The sequence below is a fragment of the Plectropomus leopardus genome, chromosome 10, assembly GCF_008729295.1.
Source record: "Plectropomus leopardus isolate mb chromosome 10, YSFRI_Pleo_2.0, whole genome shotgun sequence".
Classification (NCBI taxonomy): Eukaryota; Metazoa; Chordata; class Actinopteri; order Perciformes; family Serranidae; genus Plectropomus; species Plectropomus leopardus.
This window is the reverse complement of record NC_056472.1, coordinates 28,777,433-28,799,595: the sequence shown is the minus strand read 5'-3', so window position 1 is coordinate 28,799,595 and position 22,163 is coordinate 28,777,433. Positions and strand designations below refer to the sequence as shown.

The following is a 22,163-nucleotide window of genomic DNA, read 5'->3' as shown; positions in this document are numbered from 1 at the left end:
CTGTTGTTGAAAATTTAAATGTCAACCTTATGAATGAAGCTTTAAGCCTTGAACTATTCATTACAGCCCAAATACTCTGTCATTAACATAAATAATACATCGCAAAACAAACTCAATTGTAATTTTAATTTGGTGATATCTGGTGAAATAATACTCCTAGAACTTCACTGAGCATTCAAGGCCAACACTAAAAACTTGACAGTATTCGATACAAAGGACAAAATTCAGCCTGTATTGTTCAGTTTCACACCCAGCAGAGGTGTAAAAGCACATGTCATTAAGAGTTAAATGTATGCAGGCTTTTGTTTGAACTCAACACTCCCACAGGGAATTTAACTGACTTGTTCTTTCTTTAATCAGTGAAGGAAGAAACTGTATTCTTTCAATGAAAACCTGAACTGCAGCGCAGACTCACAGTAACTTAAGCGCGAGTGAAAACCCTGGTTCACAAACCAGACACAAAGACATGCACACTATCTCTTCTTCCACACATGCACACACCCACTGCTCTTCAGCCAATGTGAGAGGCTGCAGCTGTGTCCTACAGATATAACAACATTGTGATCACATGAAAAAGATGGAAACAAAACCAGAGAAAGAGAGACAGGAAATGAGACATACAGAGAGAGCAGATCTGATAAAAAAACGAAAGCGGCAGTGTTAATGAGGAGATTAAGCATGATGGAAGTCCACTCCTCATTCTGCCGGCTGTTCGCTCTAATACCAACTGTACTAGATGAAATCTCCTGACAACAGACAAATTAATTAGGATGAGACTTAGTGAAATTACTATGAACATTGATCTGAAAGATGAATTTTTTTTGATATCTCATTCTGCATACAGTGATATCCAATCTGAAGCAAACAAAATACAGGCTTTAAATGGAATAAAATGGGCAAAAGGCCTCATTTTTTAGTTATTTTTATTTATTTTTATTTTGCGTCAGACTTTCTTATTGTCCAGATCTTAGAAATTCCTTCATAATCTATTTTTATTGTTGTGTTGTTGAATAACAAGACTCACCAATTGCTAATTAACATGTGCAAAGGACCAACTGGATTTCCTAGGATAGTAAAGGCATGACCCGCCCTACTCTGCCTTACTCTGCCAAAGATTGTCTAATTCTGATATTCATATTCTAGTCTAACCAGTATACCCAATACTTACAACCAACAAAATCAAAAGCTACAATCCAATCAGAGAAAGAGTAGGGCAGGTCGTGCTTTCTCCATCCTAGGAAATGACAATTTGCAGCTAGACAGGGGTGTGAATTACTAAATGTTACCGTGTTTTGATGACAGAGGGCCTCCAGATTTTTTTGTCAATGATGGAAAATATTCGATGAATGCAACCTCTACTCTTCTTTCTCCTGGAACACTTGTTGCTGTAAATTTCATACTCATTTATGTTTAAAAAGAGGGTCTATTTAGAAGGTCACATCTAAGGACAGTCACTAAAACGAAACATTCCTTGTATAATTCAAATGTTTTGATTCTGACTAAGTGAACATCTGTGGGCATTGTTGGCAGAATTTGAGTTATTGGAAATTAAAACACAAGCTACAAGTCAGAAACGACTGCAGTGAATACTACTTTTGAAAAATAAAGTAAAAATACATGACAAAGAGAAAAGAAAAACTACTCAATGCCAAGTCCATGTTGCAGCTGGAAATTCAGAGTACGCTGCCAGCCACTTGGGCAAGCAACCAGACATCATTTGGAGGGCCTGAAACTCTAGCTGGTGGGTAAACCAGCAAAAAAGAACAATGCCTTTTAAAATTTATCACCCCAGTGGAAACTATTAGTTTCATGGCCTGACCAATAGTGAACTACAAATGTGAGTATAAAGATGGTCCATGCAGCTACATGCTGTTTAACATGATATGGGTCATAAAGATGTGTCAAAGCAGACATATAATGTTTTTAATCCCCTTTTTTTGTGAGGACACAGCAGGTGTCTTCTGATTTTCAGAATGGAAGACAAACTTGCAGCTGAACTTAGCATATGCACCGCTGTGGGTTTGACTTTTTAAAAGCAATCATGGTGATGGGACAAAGCTAAAATTGAAGTGATGTTATCCTTTGAAAGCTCCATTTTAGGTTCACAAAAATCCAATCCCAAGCTTGATACATTCATCCCCGTAGCCTGGCTTTAAATGAAAAATTTCAAGCAGCTCAACAGTGGTGATGAATGTGTGAAAAGCCTCTTTTATGCAGTAGTTGAGGTACATTCACACCTCCATTTGCTCTGAACAGAGGCCGATGTAAAGTAGCTATGCCTCTGTTAAAATCTACACACTGGTACGAATGGTTTCATGAGCCCTCTGCACAGACTGCAATGCCTTGGTATTCTTTCCAGGTTGAGAAGCTTGACAGTGTGCGTACTTGTGCGTGATGGAGCAAGGTGCCCGTACACGCTGGCGCCGCCTTTACCAGCAAAAAGGGTTCTTACACATCCAGAAATACACACAAGACACAAACAGCCCAACCTAGATTTACTTTGCAGCTGACAGGCCAATGAAGCGTGAAGACACAGAAATGATATCTAAGATCACACTAAATATGATAAATAAGCACACTTTGATGTTGGCCCAGGCCTTAAATATGATCTGTGGGGCTTTGATGCTGATTTATGGCCGTATCAGAGCGCAAAAGCAAAGCTATGGCCGTGCAACACTAACAATAACTGGCAAGGCAATAAGTGGTGAAACCAGGTTACTCGCGGTCACAGAACTGAACTCCATTATGAGAGGGATGCAGTGTGAAAAGGTTGTGCTTGTACATTTTTCTCGACCTTTGGCTGTGTTTGAACATAACATGACTCACTTCTCATCAAAAGACAAAAAAAAAAAACAAGCAAACAGCACCATAGAGCACACACTTACAACACCCTGAGTGATGCCACGCTGAGAAAATGTAATGAATTAAAAACATACCGATTGTTACTGACTAAACTTTTACAAGAAAAGATATTCATCATTGATGTGCAGAATCTGTAGAGTGCTACATTAAATTACTGCTAATGCAAACCGATCATCTCCTACTGCTGCAGCTTCACATTAAAAGCAGTCCAAGGAAGTGATCACAGGAAATGCCATGCTTTTGTTAGTAAAATTAGCACAACCACTTTTGTTAATCAGAAATGCATCTACGAGTAACGACAACAGTCATTTTTGGAATCTATTCAGAGCAGATAAGTCTGAAAACAGAGTCAAAGAAACAGTCGGTTACAGCCACAGAGAACTTTTAGGGGAAGAGCTGCTGATGAAAGGCTGCACATCCCCAACATGTAAGCAACTCCTTTTCCCTAAACTACCTTTACAGTTCCCTACAGCTTGTTTTCAATCATGTTACTATTATGACATGCAAATCCTTACGGAGGGCAGGAAGTGATAAAAACAAATACTGCCTGGATTGGAAATAGAAGGTGACTTTACATAAAGGGTTGAATGAACCTGCAGGCAGCACGTATGATCAGAAATTAAAACTCACATTGAAAGTGATTGACACAAAATGAGGAAGGATTAAGTTCCCCACTACGTGACCGATTTGCCTGATTGTTGTTACATATTACCTCGTCTTTCTAACGTTACATTGCTAACGTTACATGGCAAGCCGATGAAGAGTTCAAATGTAACATTAAGAAAAAGAAAATTTTGTTTTTGTTTTGTTTTCCCAGCAAAATAAAAGAAAGTCAAGTACAGTAAATAAAACAAACTAATTACGAACAAAAGTAAAGCCAGTTCTGTTAATAAGTATTGTCACCTTGTCTTTCCACCAAATAATAGAAAAGTATCCGTAGTGGTATTGATAATGACTTACATCGTTAAAGAGTCAAAATTAACAATCCCCATACCTGCTTATTCATGAAATCTGACTACTGCTACTTTGTGCTGCCATTTTGCTGCTGCTGTACCAACCAGACACGTTCAGGTTTTAGTAGTAGCGTCCATCATCCAACAGAATATTGATTAAAAAAAGATGGTGAGGGTGATGAACAAGTTATGTAATCATTGTATGATTACACCTTGTAAGACCAACTACTGCGGCGAGCCTATTCACCACATCAGAAAATTGAAGTGGTGACACAGACAGTACGGCTATGAATGCTTCAGAGGCAGATATTGTGTCAAAGTACTTAATGTGCCACTAACATGGACGCACTGAAACTGCAAAAGCGCATTAATATAATGGCTCCAAGGGTATTCAGCATTGGTTCCACTTGTCTCACACTCAAAAATGTTCACTGACAGTAATGTCAAATTGCCTACTAAAGTGAAAGTGCCATCAGCTTTTATTCTAAAAAAAACTATTCTAGCGTCTTTTGCAGTATCAAATGTCACACTGCTCAAAGCAAGTTTTCTCAAATTGGTCATCTAATAGCGTGAGGTCTGAGCTTCCACACAGTCTTTCCCTGCCGGGAGCAAAGAGTCGGGTGTCATATGATGAGAAGGGGTGAGACACATGGGTAAAGACAGAGTGACACCTTTGTACAAAGGCTTTGGGTGGAACAATTGAATGCTTCGGGTTAGATAGGAAAAGTCTTCTCAAGTTTTACTCTCAAACCTTTCAGACACAAGAGGCTCCATCAGTATCGTATAACTTTTCTGATATGACAGAAGGACGGAGCAGAGTGGCAACTACTACATCTTGCAGGAGTAATACATAATAATGCAGATGCAAAGAAGAAGTTCACTCAGCCACTTGAGGAACCACTGGTGGATGATCCGATATTTAATGGACTATGGGGCCAAATATTCATTAAAAAAAACAGGATATTGCAGAAGGCTTGGGTGGTATCTAATTTTTCATACCTTCCTGAAATTTAATTGGGGTATGCGGTATTGACGGTGTAAGTGTGCGGCGCTAACCCTCCCAGATGGCGAGTGTTGTACTTACTTTTAGCATTTGAGTCTAATAAATACACAACAGAAACCACAAAATTTTAAGAAAATAAATATTCTCTACTATTTTCCCTTTTAAACAGAGAAATACAACTGTGCACCTTTTAATTCCACTTCCTCTCATTCACCAAAACTTACAGGGCTTGATTGCCTCATTAACTCATAATAAAACACACTTCATTCAAACTCGACAGAAACAAAATAAAACTTGCCCACACCGTATTGGTTACTCTTGCTAGTAATCTAGTTAGCTATTATTCTCCATGGTCTCATTCTGTCACTGCTGGCCACTGGCAGTTTACAGTCCTGTAACTTATCCCTTCACCACTATGTGGTGAGGGGCTTAGCTGCCTGTTCTACCAGTAGAGACCAGAGACTGAGGAGTGCACAGTGGAGTGCTGAAAACATACTTTCTGGATTTATAAATACCCTGGTAAACTGCAATAGCATGTTACTGCCCAAGCCTATTTTGCAGTATTGACTGTTTTTTAACCTCAGTTGTGAAGATGATCAGGACAGAATGCTAAAACTGGTCCTTCAGTGTTGTATAAAATCCCTGACCTACAAATGAAGTTGCACAGCAAAGAAAAACTTGATTACAATGACACTGCATATTTTCCTGTGCTTGTGAGGGAAAAAAACACATGATATCCATTCGTGATTATGCAGCACAGACTGATAAATGATTCACTAAAAAACACAACAACACAGCCAAATTGTGATTAATTTTGGTGGCAGATGGCAAGCCTGTTGAACCCACTGAGCACTTTGGCCAGTACCCAGCATGAATGCTCATGTTGTAATTTCCAGACCTGGACAGGGGAACATAGTTCAGACATTTTCATTTGACTGCTCAAAGTCTGACTGGACAAGTCACTGTCATCAGAAAATACATAGAATAAAACAAAATTTGGATAATCAGGCCAACTGCAGTGTAAAGCTGAGTGATATGATTAGATTTGACAGATTTTATCACTAAAAGTGTTTTCAGACGCATCTCATTGTGGCAAATGTGGGGCTACGACTAACAATTATCTTAATTACAAATTTATCTGACACTTACTTTTTTAATCAAACATTTAGACTATTAAAAGTCATCACAATTTCTCATAGCCTAAGGCTACTTCTGCAAATAGCAGTCAAAACAAAATCTAAAGATTATTTATTTACAATGATTTAAAGCAAACAAAGGCATGAAATCATCACATTAGAGCTCCTGTGAAAGTTTGCCATTTTTGCTCGATAAATGATTGAAAGTCTCAATTGATTATAAAAAAAAATCTTTGTTGATTATTTCCTGTGGAGCAATTTATTGATTAACCAGTTGATTTGATCATCTCTGGAAAAATACATGCAATATCGCATAAAATAATCAAGAAAATCTTTTATCCAGACTACAGTACATATGCATCTCTGAAATCAAACAATGTTTCTTAAAGGGGCCCTCTGTCAAATTCTTGCGAGTTATTTGGACATGGTTGCCAAGATGAAAGCGGCTGAGCTGGTGGCTTGCAGCTAGAGATGGTCCATTAACAGCACTAAACAATGGCAGCATTGCTGGTGGTGCTAACGGCGTTAACCAGGGCGTAACCGGAGGGCGGGCGTTACACTCTCACAATGATGTTGTCCAGATATCAGCGGTAACAGCTTTATGAGCGCAGTGGAAAGCAAAGGCAATGAGTCAGCCATTGAGATTCACACATGCACCCAGATGGGCATGTTGCCAGACCGGTTTACCACAACAAACCACAGAGGTAGCGTGAATTTATTTCCTGCTCATGACATCATGCACTATATCTTCACATAGCAAAAAATAATTTGCTGCCATCTTACTCTTCTGAATGTCACATACAGAGTCTTGCAAAGATAACTGCACTGCTTACCGTTTTCCTCAGAGCTAAGCAACTACCGACAACAGAGAACACACTGCATTTTATTTTCCAGTAATTGTTTCTTCCACTGTCTGCTACTTTTGCTACCGGAGATAGTAACTGCAAATAAGTCAAACTGATATTCCCTGCTAACCAGGGATCGCTGCTGAAAGCTACCAGGGGAAACTAGATATACCAGTCAAGTTGCACTTACAGTTTACATCCATGTCTATGAAAACACAGATGCTTCAAACGTCACAACCCCAACCTCAGATATGATCTATGCAACCACCATTTTAAGGTGCACCAACGCATGAAAAGTGCTATTTTCTTCCTGTTTTGGTTGCACAGTAGTTGACACACCTCCTTTGTGCTGTAAATAGAGCCTACATTTTCCTGGGAAATCATACCCAGAGACAGTCAGAACTGCACAGTGAAAGAAAGGCTTATGAGGGACAAAACTTAACACTAATGGTGTTATAATTCTATAGCCAGTACATTGCACAGTAAGTATTTATTTCATAATGATAAATTAAAGCAAAAGACTTGTCTATTTCCATTTAAGCATGCATTAACTTTGGTCATTCATTACCTGGTAGTCTGGAGGCAAAAATTAATTATTTATGTTCAGTGAGACAAACTGCCTCAGTCAAAATACAGTATTCATTTTACACTGATGTCCAAATAACAAGAGGTATTTTTTCTCAGCCTGCCTTACTGCTACTGTACCCACCGCCCATGGCACTCTGCTGAAATGTCACTGCTTCTGTCAATATGTCAACTTGCCGCCCTCTCAGATGAAGAGCACTGCTCCTGGCTACTCCTTTATTGTTTGAGTCAGAACCAAAACAAAACCGAGGCAGAATCATTAATGACCTCAAGGTATACTGAGCTGGAGAGAGCAAGTGATTTCTGGCACTCCGGACAGCCATACGAAGGTGTTCCATTTCAGTTCACCTTGCAAATTGTCGCTTATAGTATCCTAGCTCTCCATCCTTCTTATAATCATACGCAGCCAAGGTATAAGTCCCTCGACACACATTCATTATACACACTGCAGAAATGCAAACCATTTCCTAGAAAGCTACACCAATCCAGTCACAAAAATGGTCACATTTAAGCAACTAGTTTACAGACTGTTCCCTGCATGCCCCATCACATCAAACTAGACAAAAATGCAGCAGTGGTTTGACCTATTGATACCTGACCAAATTGCTTTGATATCTTTTAAAAACATGGGCAACAAGCAACTAAACAAGAGTTAAAAATGAGCAAAAAATGAATTAAAAAGTAACAAGAAAACTACCTGAAAGTAAGCAGGAAAAAAGTGTATTTTTTTTAAAGTAATGAATATATATATATATATATAACTTTTCTCTGTTAAATAATATTAAATGTAAATTATTATTGTAATCATAAATATAGTTTCTAGACATTTTCCCAATTTTGGGGATAGTTTTCTAAAAACTCTTACCCAGTTGTTCATTGCCTTTTTCCAAATGTTTTCAAAAAAAAAAAAAAATCAAACCTTTTTGGTCAGGTTTCAAAGGGTCAAACTGTATGTGAAAGGCATCTAAAAGCAGCACAAAAAAACTGATGTTGATCCAGGTCTTAAAGGGTTAATATGCATCATTTCTTTAATCAGAATAAGCTGTACAGCCAGCGTTGCAGTATTTCAATACATATTGATTTTATTGTATATTTTCCCACTGACTCCTTTTACTACGATTGTTTCGGCTTGGTTTAATGACGTTTTGTGATGTCTTATGCTTGACTGTAGTTGCGATCCCAAAGGAGATTCAGTCAATACAAGGCTGGCCAGTCATAATAATCTATGCACAGAAGATCACTTTCTGGCACTCATCCTAGCGTACTCCCCCCTATACCCCCTGCTGTGCAGAAATATTCAGTTGGCAGTCATACTAAAGCAGAAATTTGTTCTCAATAAGGATGGTTGGCATGAAGGTTTGAGGATTATCCTGAGTAAATGGAGTTTATACAAATGCAACGACCAAACAACATCAACCTTTGTTGTATTGGATTGGCAAGCTCATTAGTGGACAACACAAACCTTCCCAAAGATACTGAAACTACTGTAGTGGCAATACAGGTGTCATGTGTGTTTGCCAGAGTTTGTCGGCCCTTACATGTGCGGTGAAACCAGTTTAACCCAACACACATTCACTGGCTTCTGTTACATAACTGCCAAAGAGGTAAAGGTATCCTTGTAAGCATTTTCAGAGATCTTTAACACAGATAAGGACCACACAAAGATATATGTCAAACAGCCATGAAAAACATGGTGAATGTCACAGAAAGACAGATTTGTACAGGTGGTTGTAAACCTGACTGTTTGACAGCAGAGTGGTTGAGCATGTGACTGAAACACAGAATGGCTGAATCTGGATGAAAATATATATATATATATATACACACACACACACACACACACACACACACACACACACACATATATACACTTTATATGGCTACACAGTTAATCAAATATTAATCTCAATCACTATTTTGGCTTTCCACAATTAAGTGAACATAACTGAATGCAATATTGACGTTTAGCTGTAATGTTGCTGCATGCGCACCCTGCATAGGCAGACTGTGAAAAAAATTCCTGAATATTGCGGCTGTAGACAAGCAAAATGAAAATCAAATGTCTGGGGCAGACATAAAATAGCTAGTCCCTTGAAACGCATTGTTAGACGTTGTTTTGAGGTATTTCAGGCAAGTGATGTTAGGCCAGGGTGCTTGAGACTTGTGTCCACTGCAACGCAACACAACAAACTTGTTTAACCACCTGAAATACAAACACCTCAATGACACAATGGTCACATGATGGCCAAGAAGAAAAATAGTGCTGACGTCTCCTCACTGAACCCCCGTCCTTCTAGTCCAGCGTCAGCTGGAGTGATGCCACACAGAATGTCACCATTTCCAACCAGATTAGTAAATTAGCAGGAGTAGAGCACAGGAAGTGAAATCAGCGCTCTGTTGATTTAAATGTGAAAGTGCAGTAAAAATTGTTTCCCTGAAACCAATGAAGAATCTTGATAAATAATCGTGATCTCAACATCGATCAAAACTATTGTGATTATCAGTTTGGTCATAATCGTGCAGCTCTGAAGGAATTAGGGCCTAACACTCTCTGCCCGAGCCACAGGATCCTCGTGAAGACACTTCTTATGTTTTGGACACAACACCAAACCTTGTATCAGCAAGAGTAAAAAGCAAAGCAAGTGCCACTGGCTCACAATTTTTCTGCTTACAAAACTCATAACTCAAAACAAGATGAGTCAACTACACAAAAAAGAAAAAATTAAGTACTGTACTGTTAAAAAACACTCTAAACCATAGTCTCAGGCATTATGAATTGTTGTCAATATCTTCAGAATTAACCAGAATAGATGGATTACCCCGTGGCAAATGGAATAATAACCTTTGCTCTCTCAAAAGCTTTCATAAGACTATTAACAGGGTGGACTTGTGAACAGAGAGCTGGTTCTGTGGGGTTTTCTGTGGCCGAAGAAAGTAAAGGTGAAATTATTACGGGCTCGCCTGTGCTCCTGAGGGTCTCTTTAAATGCTAGCGCGCCTCATTTTCCGGGGGCTGTTTGAACCCTGGTCCTCTGGCGCTCACAATGATGACTTTAAGAACAGCTGAGGCAGCCGTACCGAGGAGCAAATTGAACACATTTCCATAAGCCGCTATAAGCAGTGGAAAAAAAAATAAAAACATATCACATCACATGAATGCTTATGTAAGGTTAAATGCACAGGGAGCATTTGAAAACTGAATTTGCATAAAACTAATTTAAAAGATCTCAATGGTATTATTCTTGTTCCTCAAACCCTTAAATTCTCATCCCAGGGACAGCTCAGTGGCTTCTTCTTTTATCTCACTTTAACAAGCCACTTTGGACCACCACTCTTAAATTCAATCGATATGTGTCGAGACATTTGTGTGTCTTGCTGCATTCCTGAAAACTGAGCTCAGTGAACATACTGATGAATTTCCATCCTTATACTATTTTAATAAAGCCATTTTAATTTGTTTTGAAGACTTAATTTCATGTCATAAATTCCAAGGAATTCAGCTTTGGCAGCAAACTAAAATTGAACATGAAGTAAATCACAAAGCAAAAAGGGGAGTATGAAATGAATAAGATCCAGCCTGTTTAAAGGAAGATTAATTGATTAATTTATACCAAAACTTATAGGCACATCATGTAAACAAATATGGCAAAAACAGCAACTCGCTTTAGTTTACAAAGAATATTGTTTAGGATTTAGATTAGTTATCAGTCAAACATCAGTATCAGGGGATATTTGCCTTGGTGATTGCCATCAGCTTATCAGCATAAGTTGACATTCGCTGATGACAGAGGCTGATATTTTTCTGTTGTGTCACATTAATTTTGTACAGGCTAAAAAGCAGAACTCTAGACGAATGGCATACAGTTGCTCAAGAGTCAACAAAGAACACGTCTGGTATGAGTATGAGAGATCTTCCCTGGGACACCTTTGGGACGAAAAGATGCAGTAAAGTCACCATCGACAGGTCAGAGGATGCACTCCATTTTTTCCCTGATAGAGCTAAATTGTGAACAACCAATTAGCTGTTGGCAGCCAGTCACTGTGACTAACAGCTCATGGAGGTTGCACTGAGTTACATTACGATGCATTCACGGTCTACACTGTAAAAAGGAGCATTTGGCAAAAGTAAATCATGATGGGTTCAAAGCAAACTTGTAAAATTTGATTTTTGCCAAGTTACTTAAATAAATACAGCTTTTTGAAGGAGACATTTGTTAATGTTTTCACAGCAATGAATAACTGATATTAGAGAGGGAATGATGATAATTAGGGATGGATGATAATATAAATATGTCATTGGTATCGGCAGATTTCAGTTCTGTTACTTTTATAATGAAGATTTCTTTGTTTCCCACACATGCACAAAAAGGGAATAAATACTGATAAAAGCAAAAACAACACCAACAAAAATAAAAACATGTGTATCAGCTATCAGCCATGCTGTTATTTTAAACGTCAGTATTGACACAGTATTTCACAATCATGCATCCCTTATTGCAGTTTACTCAAAACGGACAGGGCTCATGAAAAATTTCAATTTCACACTACCTTACACCCTAAGTCGCCAGAAATGCAACCTGGTCACATTTTGCTGCAAATGCTACTGTATTCCATCACAGAGTTTGTTCTCATGCAAGCTATAAACTGCCACCTCTGGAGGAACATGAACATCTCCAAGCCTCCTACCTTTAAGTTTCAAAAAACTCTTGTAGTTACGACTACGACCAGAGCACCACTTGAGCCCAATACTGTCTGCTTCTTCTGAGTTGCTGGACTAAAATAATTATGTTATTTCAAGCAGGCAGAATCCTGAGCTCTAGAAGGCTTTCAGGATGGAAAAATAAGGAGCGCCACAGGGGACCAGAAGGCAACACTCAGTGGTACCCACTGTGAAACTGAGAAATTGCTTTTAACACCTTGCCCAGCACTCGATAAAACTAATGACCTGCTGATGGAAGATCTTTCCGATAAAATTATCCTTTACACCTACTGTTTGGCATTTTGTGCATTTTATTTCAAGTATAAGTAGTTTGTCATCACAAAATTGCACATATGCATTGCAGTGCAGTGCAGTATGATTCATATATGTATGGGTTATGCCAACCAAGTGATACTGTATATGTAAGAAGGAAGAAAAGAAATATACTTTTTTACTTTTTTTTAAATTCTTCAGTGAGTAGGTGGTGCATTGCTCTTAACATCCACAGAGTCTGACATTCAATGCAACTGATCAGAAAATGTCAAAAAACGGCATTTTTATTTTGTTGCTAAATGTTAATGATATACGATGCAATTTTCTTTCAATAATAATAATAATATTAATAATAATAATTCATACATAAGTAATCCCTCTCAGTCATTGCTTGTAACCCACGAGAAAAGTGTGGCTATGTATTTTTCTGCAGAGACTTTTACCATTGCCTTTATTTTCTTGTTTTCTTTGTTGGTGAGTTTATGGGAATGTACCACAGCACTCAGGTGAGATTGAGGCTTTACAAAAAGGTAGCAACCAGGTGTCAGACTGTTAGCAGCAGGCATCCAAGAGACACAGTGCTGAAAGCATGCAGATATAGGGAGGCAAAATGCCAAACCAGGGTAAAACTGGTGTTTGCTTTTAGTTCCACTTGTGCTGTCAAGTAGGGCTGGGCTGGGGTGATTCGTTGACATAATCGACGACATGATTACAGAAATACCTTGATTTTCAAAATGTGCATCAGCACATCGCAACATAGAAAGCTGCACCCAGTCAGAGCATGGATTCCTCCAAAGAGAGAGCTGCAGCCCATGACTGCGGCTAAAACAGCTTTTCACAGAAGTACACCTGCTCTGCACGGACGCATGAAGCATCCCAGAGCTCTTAGTCAAGAAGACAGCAGACAGCACCGTCCTGTTTACTTTTTGTCCCCAGCAAAGCATGATACATTAGGTTTATCAACACGTCGAATGTTTTTCTGTTGGCATTAGTCACTTACATTTTCTGCATGCCGCTAACATTGCACTTAATGTTATTATTCGGCAGTTTCACATTTTCCGTTTATTTTAACTGCCATATACAAGTGAGAAAACAGCATCAGCTCATATTACAGACTGATGTTAGTCTGAAAAATAGTTTCAGTTTCAACGCCGCACACTGATGCAAAAATACTTTTGCCAGTGATTATCTAAACTACATTTTACTCCAGTGATAAAATAAATCCATGTAATAACCATTTGAAGTTTTAAGTAAAGTACTTAAGAAAAGATGCCGATTCTTCAGTTTAGGGAAAGGACTGAATGATATACCGTGATTAAATAAATGTCACAGCAATCACTAAGTTTGAGGCCCAGTATTTTTCTCCATAAAAATAAATACAAAAAATATGTATTATTATTATTAGTAGTAGTAGTAGTAGTAGTAGTAAAAGTAGTAAACAGCAGTGATATGAAAATTTCAAAATATTCCCCTAATATCATTGTTTTTAAGATATGAAATCATTTAGATATTCAATAGACAACTTTTTGATATTTATTTTTGGTAATTAAAAAAATAAAAATTTTTATTATCTCATAATAAAAAAATAATCTTTAGAGTAATCAATAAATTGTTAGTTAATTAGTTGACTAATCCAAAAAAATTATCATTAGATTAAATCAGAAAAAAAAATCAATATGAGCAGCCCTACTGAAGAGCAAACTGTACCTGAAAATCCAGCACAGTATAGCTTTAATATTCAGCAGTGCAACTTTACAGCTCAGACAAAAAACAATTAAATTAGACAAACAGCTTCACGATTCCCAAATCTTGAGCTACCGATGTGTTAGATTATCCTGAAAATTAAAGCTATGCAGCTTTTACATCACAAAATAGCCTCCAGAGCTTATTTACTGGCTTACGGTGAGTAATTAAAAATGTATTGAAATGTAAATATGATTAAACCCACTTTAAAGTAACTTGAGTCAGTTGAGAATACAATTTGGTAGCAGGGCATGAAACTTGCCCAGCAGAGTGGATTCCAAATAGCACACGACACTTAGGGAAGTCAAACATGAGCTCTGTTTAGGAGGGGGGCAGAAGAGCCTCAAAGCGACGGCTGGCTACTAGCCAAAGGCGCTGGGCAAACCAAACGACGAATGCAAAAGCTGCAGCCAAAAGTATACCAGCGTTTGGCTGGTGGCAGGCAGTAATTTCCGAGCCTGTTTAAGCAGTTACTAAAGCTTTTCAAACAGTCTGTGTGTTCTAGCTCATCAAGTTCAACCACGGCTGCCCGTGGGACAATATGAGAATACTGCGGCCAAGGTGATAAAAATTTCTGTTGTACAAGAACTTAAACAATTACACCCAATGGAGACACAAAGGGTCAGAGTACTCTGAGCAAACGCAGCTACACAAAAGGAAAAAAAGGGAGGAGGAAGAAGGAGCACCTTTGCTGACGTGTATCTGAAGGAGAATGCGTATCACTCTACAAACTCTGCAACATCCCTGCGTGTCACAGCAGACGGCTGAGGCGGTGATAACTATCAGTACACCTGCTTTCATAGCCTGGAGGAAATATCTACGCAAGAGCCAAGAATACACCTAGCTATTAAAATGTTTATTCTCGTAATCCTTCACCAGCAGTTTAACCCTTTAAAACCTGGATCAACATCAGTTTTCTTGTGTCGCATTCAAATGCCTTTCACAAGCTATTTACCCCTTTGTAACCTGGGACAGTGGTTTGATTTCTTTGAAAAAAAGTCAATGACCAACTTGGCAAGAAATGTCCAAAACAAATTCAAGAAAATAGTAAAAGGTAACATGAAAAAGACCTCAAAATTAGTTGGAAAAAAATTAGGGGGTTAGAAATATATGATCAATACATTTTTTAAAAACAATTTTCAGCAGTTGTTTCTGGGGTTTTTTTTGGGGGGGGGTGTCACTCTTTTTCTTTTTTTTTTTTTACTTTAAGTACTTTGTTGTTTTTAGGCCATGTCTTGTTAAGATGCTAATTGCCCTCTCCATGTTTTTTTTTTAAATCCATATTTTCATGAACAATAATTACAAAACTTTTCCATGACTTTTCAAGAAAGCATTTTTTTTCTGGCAAATTTGCCTGTCGTTTTTAAAATGTATCATACTCAGTCTCTATTCATACAAAATTTCAGTAGCTGACAGACATAAAGGGAGAGACATAACGTGGAGACAAAATGCATGTGATGGTAAACAAAACATTATGTGAAAGGTGTCTATGGAAGATTCTTGTAAAAACACACAATAACACATGACTTTTCCAAAACTTTCTATGATTTTTACTAATTCCATTCCTTTCCCAGGCCTAAAAAAGGGACTGCAAAATTCTCTGACTCTTCCAAGTTTTCCACGACTGTGGGAACCCTGGAAATCAAACCAATTTGCCCAGGTTTCAGAGAGTTAAGAAGTAACAGGGCACAATGTGTCACACACCAGATAAACCAAAATAACACTTACCTGTGTCTGTGCTCGTCATGTCCTCCTTGTCCATGTATGACCACATGTCCAGAGGCGTGCTTCCCCTCTTTGGGCGAGTCAATGTGAGGGATGAGCACATCCTCCAAGCCCAGGTCAAAGCGCTTGTGCTTGGAATTGTCCGGGAGAAAGAAGAAGGCCCCGAAGCATAAGGTGATGAAGGCACTGAGAATGAGGAGGAGGATGAACTTCTCTGAGAGCCTCAACGTGGCCCTGTGGTGCGGGAAGGAGGAGGCGCCCGGCGACAGAGTGGGTATCCTGCGGCCTGACAGCGGCAGCAGAGCCGGCGTCGTCATGTTTTGACGTTGACTTGAACTTAGCTTGGGGAGGGGTCGGGGGCAGGGTAAGGGGTGGGTTTACAGGTGCCACAGGTGTTGTTGTAGCAGCATGCACGAGCTGGTTGACTTTATTATCTCATCCCTGCATTGATTAGTCCAGAAACCAAAAAGGGTTGATTTCCCTCGTTGAAGGAGTGACAGGTCAGCAGGAAAACGGTCATGACGATTCTGGAAAAAAGGGACAGCACAGGCAAAGCGTTAGCACTGAGAGTTATCACTAGCTGCTTTTACACAGAGATCACGCCATAGGGCTGCAACAAAGTCCCCCCTTTATACCGCCCCTGCACTTTTACACAGACCCAAATGATGGCGGCATCATGCCACTCCAGTGAGTGATTATACACTGCATCGTGGCATCCCATAATCAAAAGAGCCATGACAGGCATGACGTTAAACACGTAAGTGTCCACCGCTTGGGTGTCGTATAACGGCACGCTTTATCACATAACAAAGGCATAACGTGTCAATCACAATAATTTACTGTCTCTGCATATGGCAGCTGATCTCATCCTCTGCTCAGAAGTTAAGGAGCTCCCGAATCTCATTGATTTCCCAGTCTGTGGACATTTACGGCCGCTGTTCTTATTCGAATTAGCCGCTATGCAACAGCTGCTAGTCAAATCTCCTGCGGTTTGAATGTCTTAATCTGTCAACGACATGAGAAAATACAAATTTGTCCATTTTACTCAACCTTTCCTGTCTCTGTTTCAAAGTGAAAGCCCTCTGACGCCTCTGTCGGTAGAGTCCATTCAGTTGTTGTCACAAGGTATTTTACTGTGAAATATTTGCAGGACCGTGTCGGTGATGATGCAGTAGCTTGCACGGCTTCATAAATCAGTGGAGTATGTGCTCTCAACTGTGAAAATTCTGTAGGTATAACAGTTGGCAGGTCTGCAGCACAAAAAAAACAAACACAGCCAATGTCAATGCACAATACTTACACGTGCAGCGTGGCCCAGGCTTAACCTGCAGGGCACTTGATATGCAATGAATGCAAAACATTGTCAATACAGCCTCTCCAGTATGAAGTTATTAAAAAGGATGAGGATCCCTTTATTTGAAGGTATTAAAAAAAAAATCACACTGTCGGGATTTCTAAATACCCTGATATACCATAATACCGTGAAACCACCCATACTTGGTTATCTAAGTCAAATAAGACGAACAGAGGCGAAAATGTCCACAAATTAAAAAAAAAAAAAACACATCCAGGAGCTCCTTACCCTCTGAAAGGAGGACGAGATCAGCCACCATATATCAGGGGCAGTAATTTTTATTGCCAAGTAATACAATTGTTATTGTTTAGAAAGTGCTGCCAACACGTACGTTATGTTACAGACGCTGTTGTGTCAAATGTTACACCTGTTGAGCCTCTTTTGCTTCAGCAACACTGGTATGCTGTCTAAAATTACACACTGGAGCAGCATGATGTCGCCATTATCTGGTTCTGTGTAAAAATGTAAAGGGACTTCATAGCGGCCCTATAGTGCAATCTCTGTGTAATAAGGCTGTAGAAACCCAACTGCAGTGTCGTTATCACAAACTTCCCCCATTTTAGAAAAATCGGATGTTTTCCTCCCTTCATTTTAACCACGCTGCCTCGACGCCCTCAGGATTCTGTGTTCTGTCAGAACAGAAGAGCTGATATCCTTCATATGCTTTCTTTTAGTTGTCATCCCTCTACCTCAGCAGCATGTCCCTTGTAACCTCAAGTACCATCTCACCAAGCTCTCTCTGACAGCGCTGAATTATGATCAAACATGTGCTGGCAAATCAAAAATACATCTTATATCAAGTGATGGCTGAAATATTAGAGCAATAAACAATCCTCTTGTATGCTATGGGTGACTTTAATAATATGTCATGTCAAAAATAAATATCTCAGAATCTCTCGTACACAAAACACTTAATCCTTCGGCCATGAGAAAAAATGACTAACATATTTTCCAGAAGCTTAAGGTATCAAGGGACTGTGCAATATCTGTGAGACCATCACTAAACATCTGCCCTCACTTTAACTGTGCGCCCCTGAAGAATGAATCCAGCTTTTCTTTTTTGCCATTTTATATATAGCATTGCAGTGCCATAAAGCTTGGTATCAGATATAACATATATGGTGCTAAAATGACAAAGAATAACAGGGACTGGGAGCAACATCACAAATCCTCTTGTATCTAAGTGTGTTCCCACATCAAATAGTGTTTCCATCCAGTTAATACATGGCGCCAAACAGGTTAAGTTTGGTAGGGGCACAGGCACATGAGGACTACGCAAGTAAAAAACACATTTTCCGAAGAAAAACCACAAATGTTTTGGGGGTTTTTTTCAATATAATAAAAAAACGTAAAGGCAGAGGAAGGATCAACTATATAGCACCTATGGTTAACCATTTTTTGGTTGCATTGATCAAAGTTGTACTGTCATAATTACAGTTTAAAAAAATATAAAATATAGCATCTAATATGAAATATGTAAAATTAAGATTACCTTAAAAGAGGGGGAGAAAATAAAATAACATTTTAAAATATATAAGAAAATAACTGTATTTAAAAAAACAGATAAAAGTAAATAAACACATAAATAAAAGATATAAAGTACTGTGCAAAAGTCTTAGAGCACAACTGATTTGTTGTTTAAGAGTCTGAACAAAATGGCTTCTTCAGGCAAAACAATATTTATTGTGGCCTCCCTTTACATTTAGCACTTTGTGAACTCTCTTGGGCAGACTGTCTTCAAGCGTTCTTAAATAATCTTGTGTTATATTGAGAAATCAGCATTCTATATCTCATATTATCTGCTCAAGAGAGTTCAAGACATGCTAATTGGAAAGGGAGGTCACACTGAATACTAGCAATTTTAGCCTCTTGAAGTTATGTTTTTCTGAAATTTTCATAAAACAGTTTACATATTTACTGTGTGCTCTGTATGTATTTGAGTGAAGAGAGTGCTGAGAAATAAATATGTATGACCATTATAACCTTGCTAAAATAACAAAGTTTAAGGTGGCCCAAGACTTTTGCACAGTACTGTAAAATAATTTAAAACAGAATTATGCAAGTACTTCAAGTAAAAATAAGTGCTGAAATAATTAAAACACACTTGGGTTCGTAATTAAACCACAAAGTGATAAGTGCTGTAAGTATCAAGCCTTAACAGCTAAGGGTTTGGGTCAGGTTTAGGTGGGGGAAACATATCTACAGGGAAACAGTCTTTGACACAACACCAGAATGACAATTCATAGTTGTGTGGCAGCCCTTTGCAAAGGGGGCAGGACATGCAAGCTAAATACATGCACGCCTCTTCTGCTGTATTGCATCTTTAATTTAAATCCTGATAGCAAATACCCATGTGGCTGTATTTCAAAAGGCGCAGGCTTTATTCCCCCATGGCTGCATATGCAGAAGGAGGACGCTCGACAACTGTTCTAAGTGATAATATGAAGGATGGATGGATGGAAATAAGCCGACTAGCCCCTTTAAACACAAATATATTAATGCAAGAAGGGTCACGTCGGCTAATGTTAACATATATGTACATCCGATCTCATTTATTGTAATCCTGTAGCTTTCCATCGGGTCTGTATGGGGCTACGGCGTCTCCACACAGAATACCAAGTTCATTCTCACAGTGCCAGTCTGTGACGACTCTGAAGTTAGCTTCCAATTCGTTGCCTTCGTTTCAGCAGTTAAGGGGAGAGTTAAGGGGAAATGTACTTAAATTGCTTATCATGCAATTGACGGCTATTTGGACCTTTCAGTGTCGTGAAAGTATGTTAAAAGGTTTGGGTAAAGCTCTGACGCTGTCTGAAACCCATTTCACATTTGTAAAACCTTTATTCTGCTTGTGAACAGATTGTTTTCACGCTGACCACATTAGATGAGATTCAGATCAAAAACCACTATACCTAGACAGGTCAAATTTGGACTAGATTATCCCAGAGAGGCTAAATATTATTTGTAACAAAATTTCAGATATGAGAAACATTTAATCTATTTGTGAAAATGCAAAAAAAAGGAGACTTCACTGTGTTTGTCAAAAGTAGACCACATTAGACCAGGTCCAGATCAAAACACACTGTACCTAGACAAGTGCTTTTCACATGTTGACTACAGAAGACCAGATCCAGATCAAAAACCACTACATTTAAACAGGTTAAATCTGTACCAGATTATCCCAGAAAGGCTATATACTGCAAACCTTAATTTAAGACACAGTTTTAGATTTGTGAAATCTCTATTCTCTTTATGATCATGCAAAAAAGGAAGATTGCACCTCATTTTTAACAAGCAGGCCACATTAGACCAGGTCCAGATCATAAAAACACTATAGCAAAGAAAAGTCAAATCTGTAAATTATGGGGCTGAAAATTATTTAAACACAGTTTCAGATTTGTGAAACCTTTCCTCTCTTTTTGAAAATGCAAGAAAGGGAGATTTCACTTTTTTTCACAGGTGTCCCACATTACATAAGGTCCAGATAACACACAGAGAAATTTGAAACTTTTTATCTTGATAATCTTATGGTTTGGCCTGTCTTCGTGTGGTTTCTTTTAATCTGGTCCTGGTCTAATGTTTTCCACATGAAAAAAAGCTGTGAAACCCCCCTTTTTTGCATTTTCACAATTGAAATCGTTTTAACAAATCGTAAAATGTATTTTAAATCATCATTAGCCTCTCTGGGGTAATCTAGTCCAGATTTGACCCGTCTAAATATAGTAGGTTTTGACAAAGGTCTGATCTACTGTGATCAATATTTGAAAAAAAACAACAAGCAGTAAAATCTTCCTTTTTAACATAATTACCAACAAAATAAAGGTTATACAAATGTTAGATTGGGTTTCAGACAGAGTCGAGGTTTTACCTTAGATGTTAAACATGCTTTCACGACACTATAAGGTGCAAAAAGCCGATAATGGGTCGCTAAGCGACGTATCACTTTCCCTTTAACTCTTCTCTTAACAGCTGAATCGGAAGCTACGAGTCTGAAGCTAACTTCAGCGTCAACGTCTGTGTGAGCTGATGAGCCGATACAAAATGCTATGTGGCTAACAAGCGGCTAACTTATCCAGCTAACGTTGGCTAGCAGGAAACGCGAACAGCGGGGAATAAACTGACAGACAGGGCGCTGGAATAAACGTGGATAAAAAATAAAAGTTTTCCGACATACGTGTTTAGGCTCGCTGACATTTTTAGGAAACCCGCGGGTGCTAAAGACAGAGGTTTGGTGATATAGGTGCTAGCTATCAGGCTAGGTTGCTAACTCTAGCTAGCTGGTTGTGAAGTGACAGAGGCGGTCTCTCTCTCTGTGCTGCATCACCACCTTTTCTCATTTGCTCGGTGAAAATCGATGCCAGTCAGGATTCCCGGTCCCGGTTTTGGAGAAAGGAGTCGCTGTAGCGGGTGTCCTCATGTCCACGAATGTCCACACGGTCGTGTCCAGCTCCGGTTGAATCGTTATCCGTCAGCTCAGAGGCAGCGTTGGGAGCTCCGCGGACGGTGAGAGGATGTTGATGGGTGGCCGCTCTGTCGGACTGCAGCGGCGGACTGGCAGTCTGCTGCTGCTCGGAGATCCAGCATCAACTACTCAGCCTGAGCACTTAGGGACCGTCTGACAATTTCCACAGGCAGAATTACTGTGTACTGTGATAAGGCAACGTCAAAAAGTGTCACACCGCCAACCTCCCGTAGAAACAACTGTTATCATCTTTGAAATTCAGCTCTGCAATGTATTATCTGACTACAAACACAAAAGTATTAATTCCCGCTGAATAATAGTATTAATAATAGAGACAACAACAATAATAATGATAATAATAGAATCGATAACATTATTATTAGTAGTATTAAAACACATTAACACAGCAGTGATGTGAAAATGTATTATTATTATTATTATTATTATTATTATCAGTAGTAGTAGTAGTAGCAGCAATAGTAATATGGAATTCAGCCTTGCAATGCATTATCTGACTACAATAAAAA

General features: G+C 38.8%; 1 protein-coding gene across 1 annotated transcript in view; it reads right to left on the bottom strand.

The window, feature by feature from the left end:
• Positions 1 to 21,772, bottom strand: part of man1a2 (mannosidase, alpha, class 1A, member 2) — a 173,657-nt gene extending 151,885 nt beyond the window's left edge. Inside the window, exons 1-2 of the mRNA XM_042494453.1 lie at positions 21,502 to 21,772; positions 15,827 to 16,350 (exon numbers count right to left, since the gene is read on the bottom strand). Coding sequence (XP_042350387.1) covers positions 15,827 to 16,140 — 314 coding nt within the window. The 5' untranslated portion in view covers positions 16,141 to 16,350; positions 21,502 to 21,772. The remainder of the gene's footprint in view (positions 1 to 15,826; positions 16,351 to 21,501) is intronic.
• Positions 21,773 to 22,163: the final 391 nt, after the last annotated feature.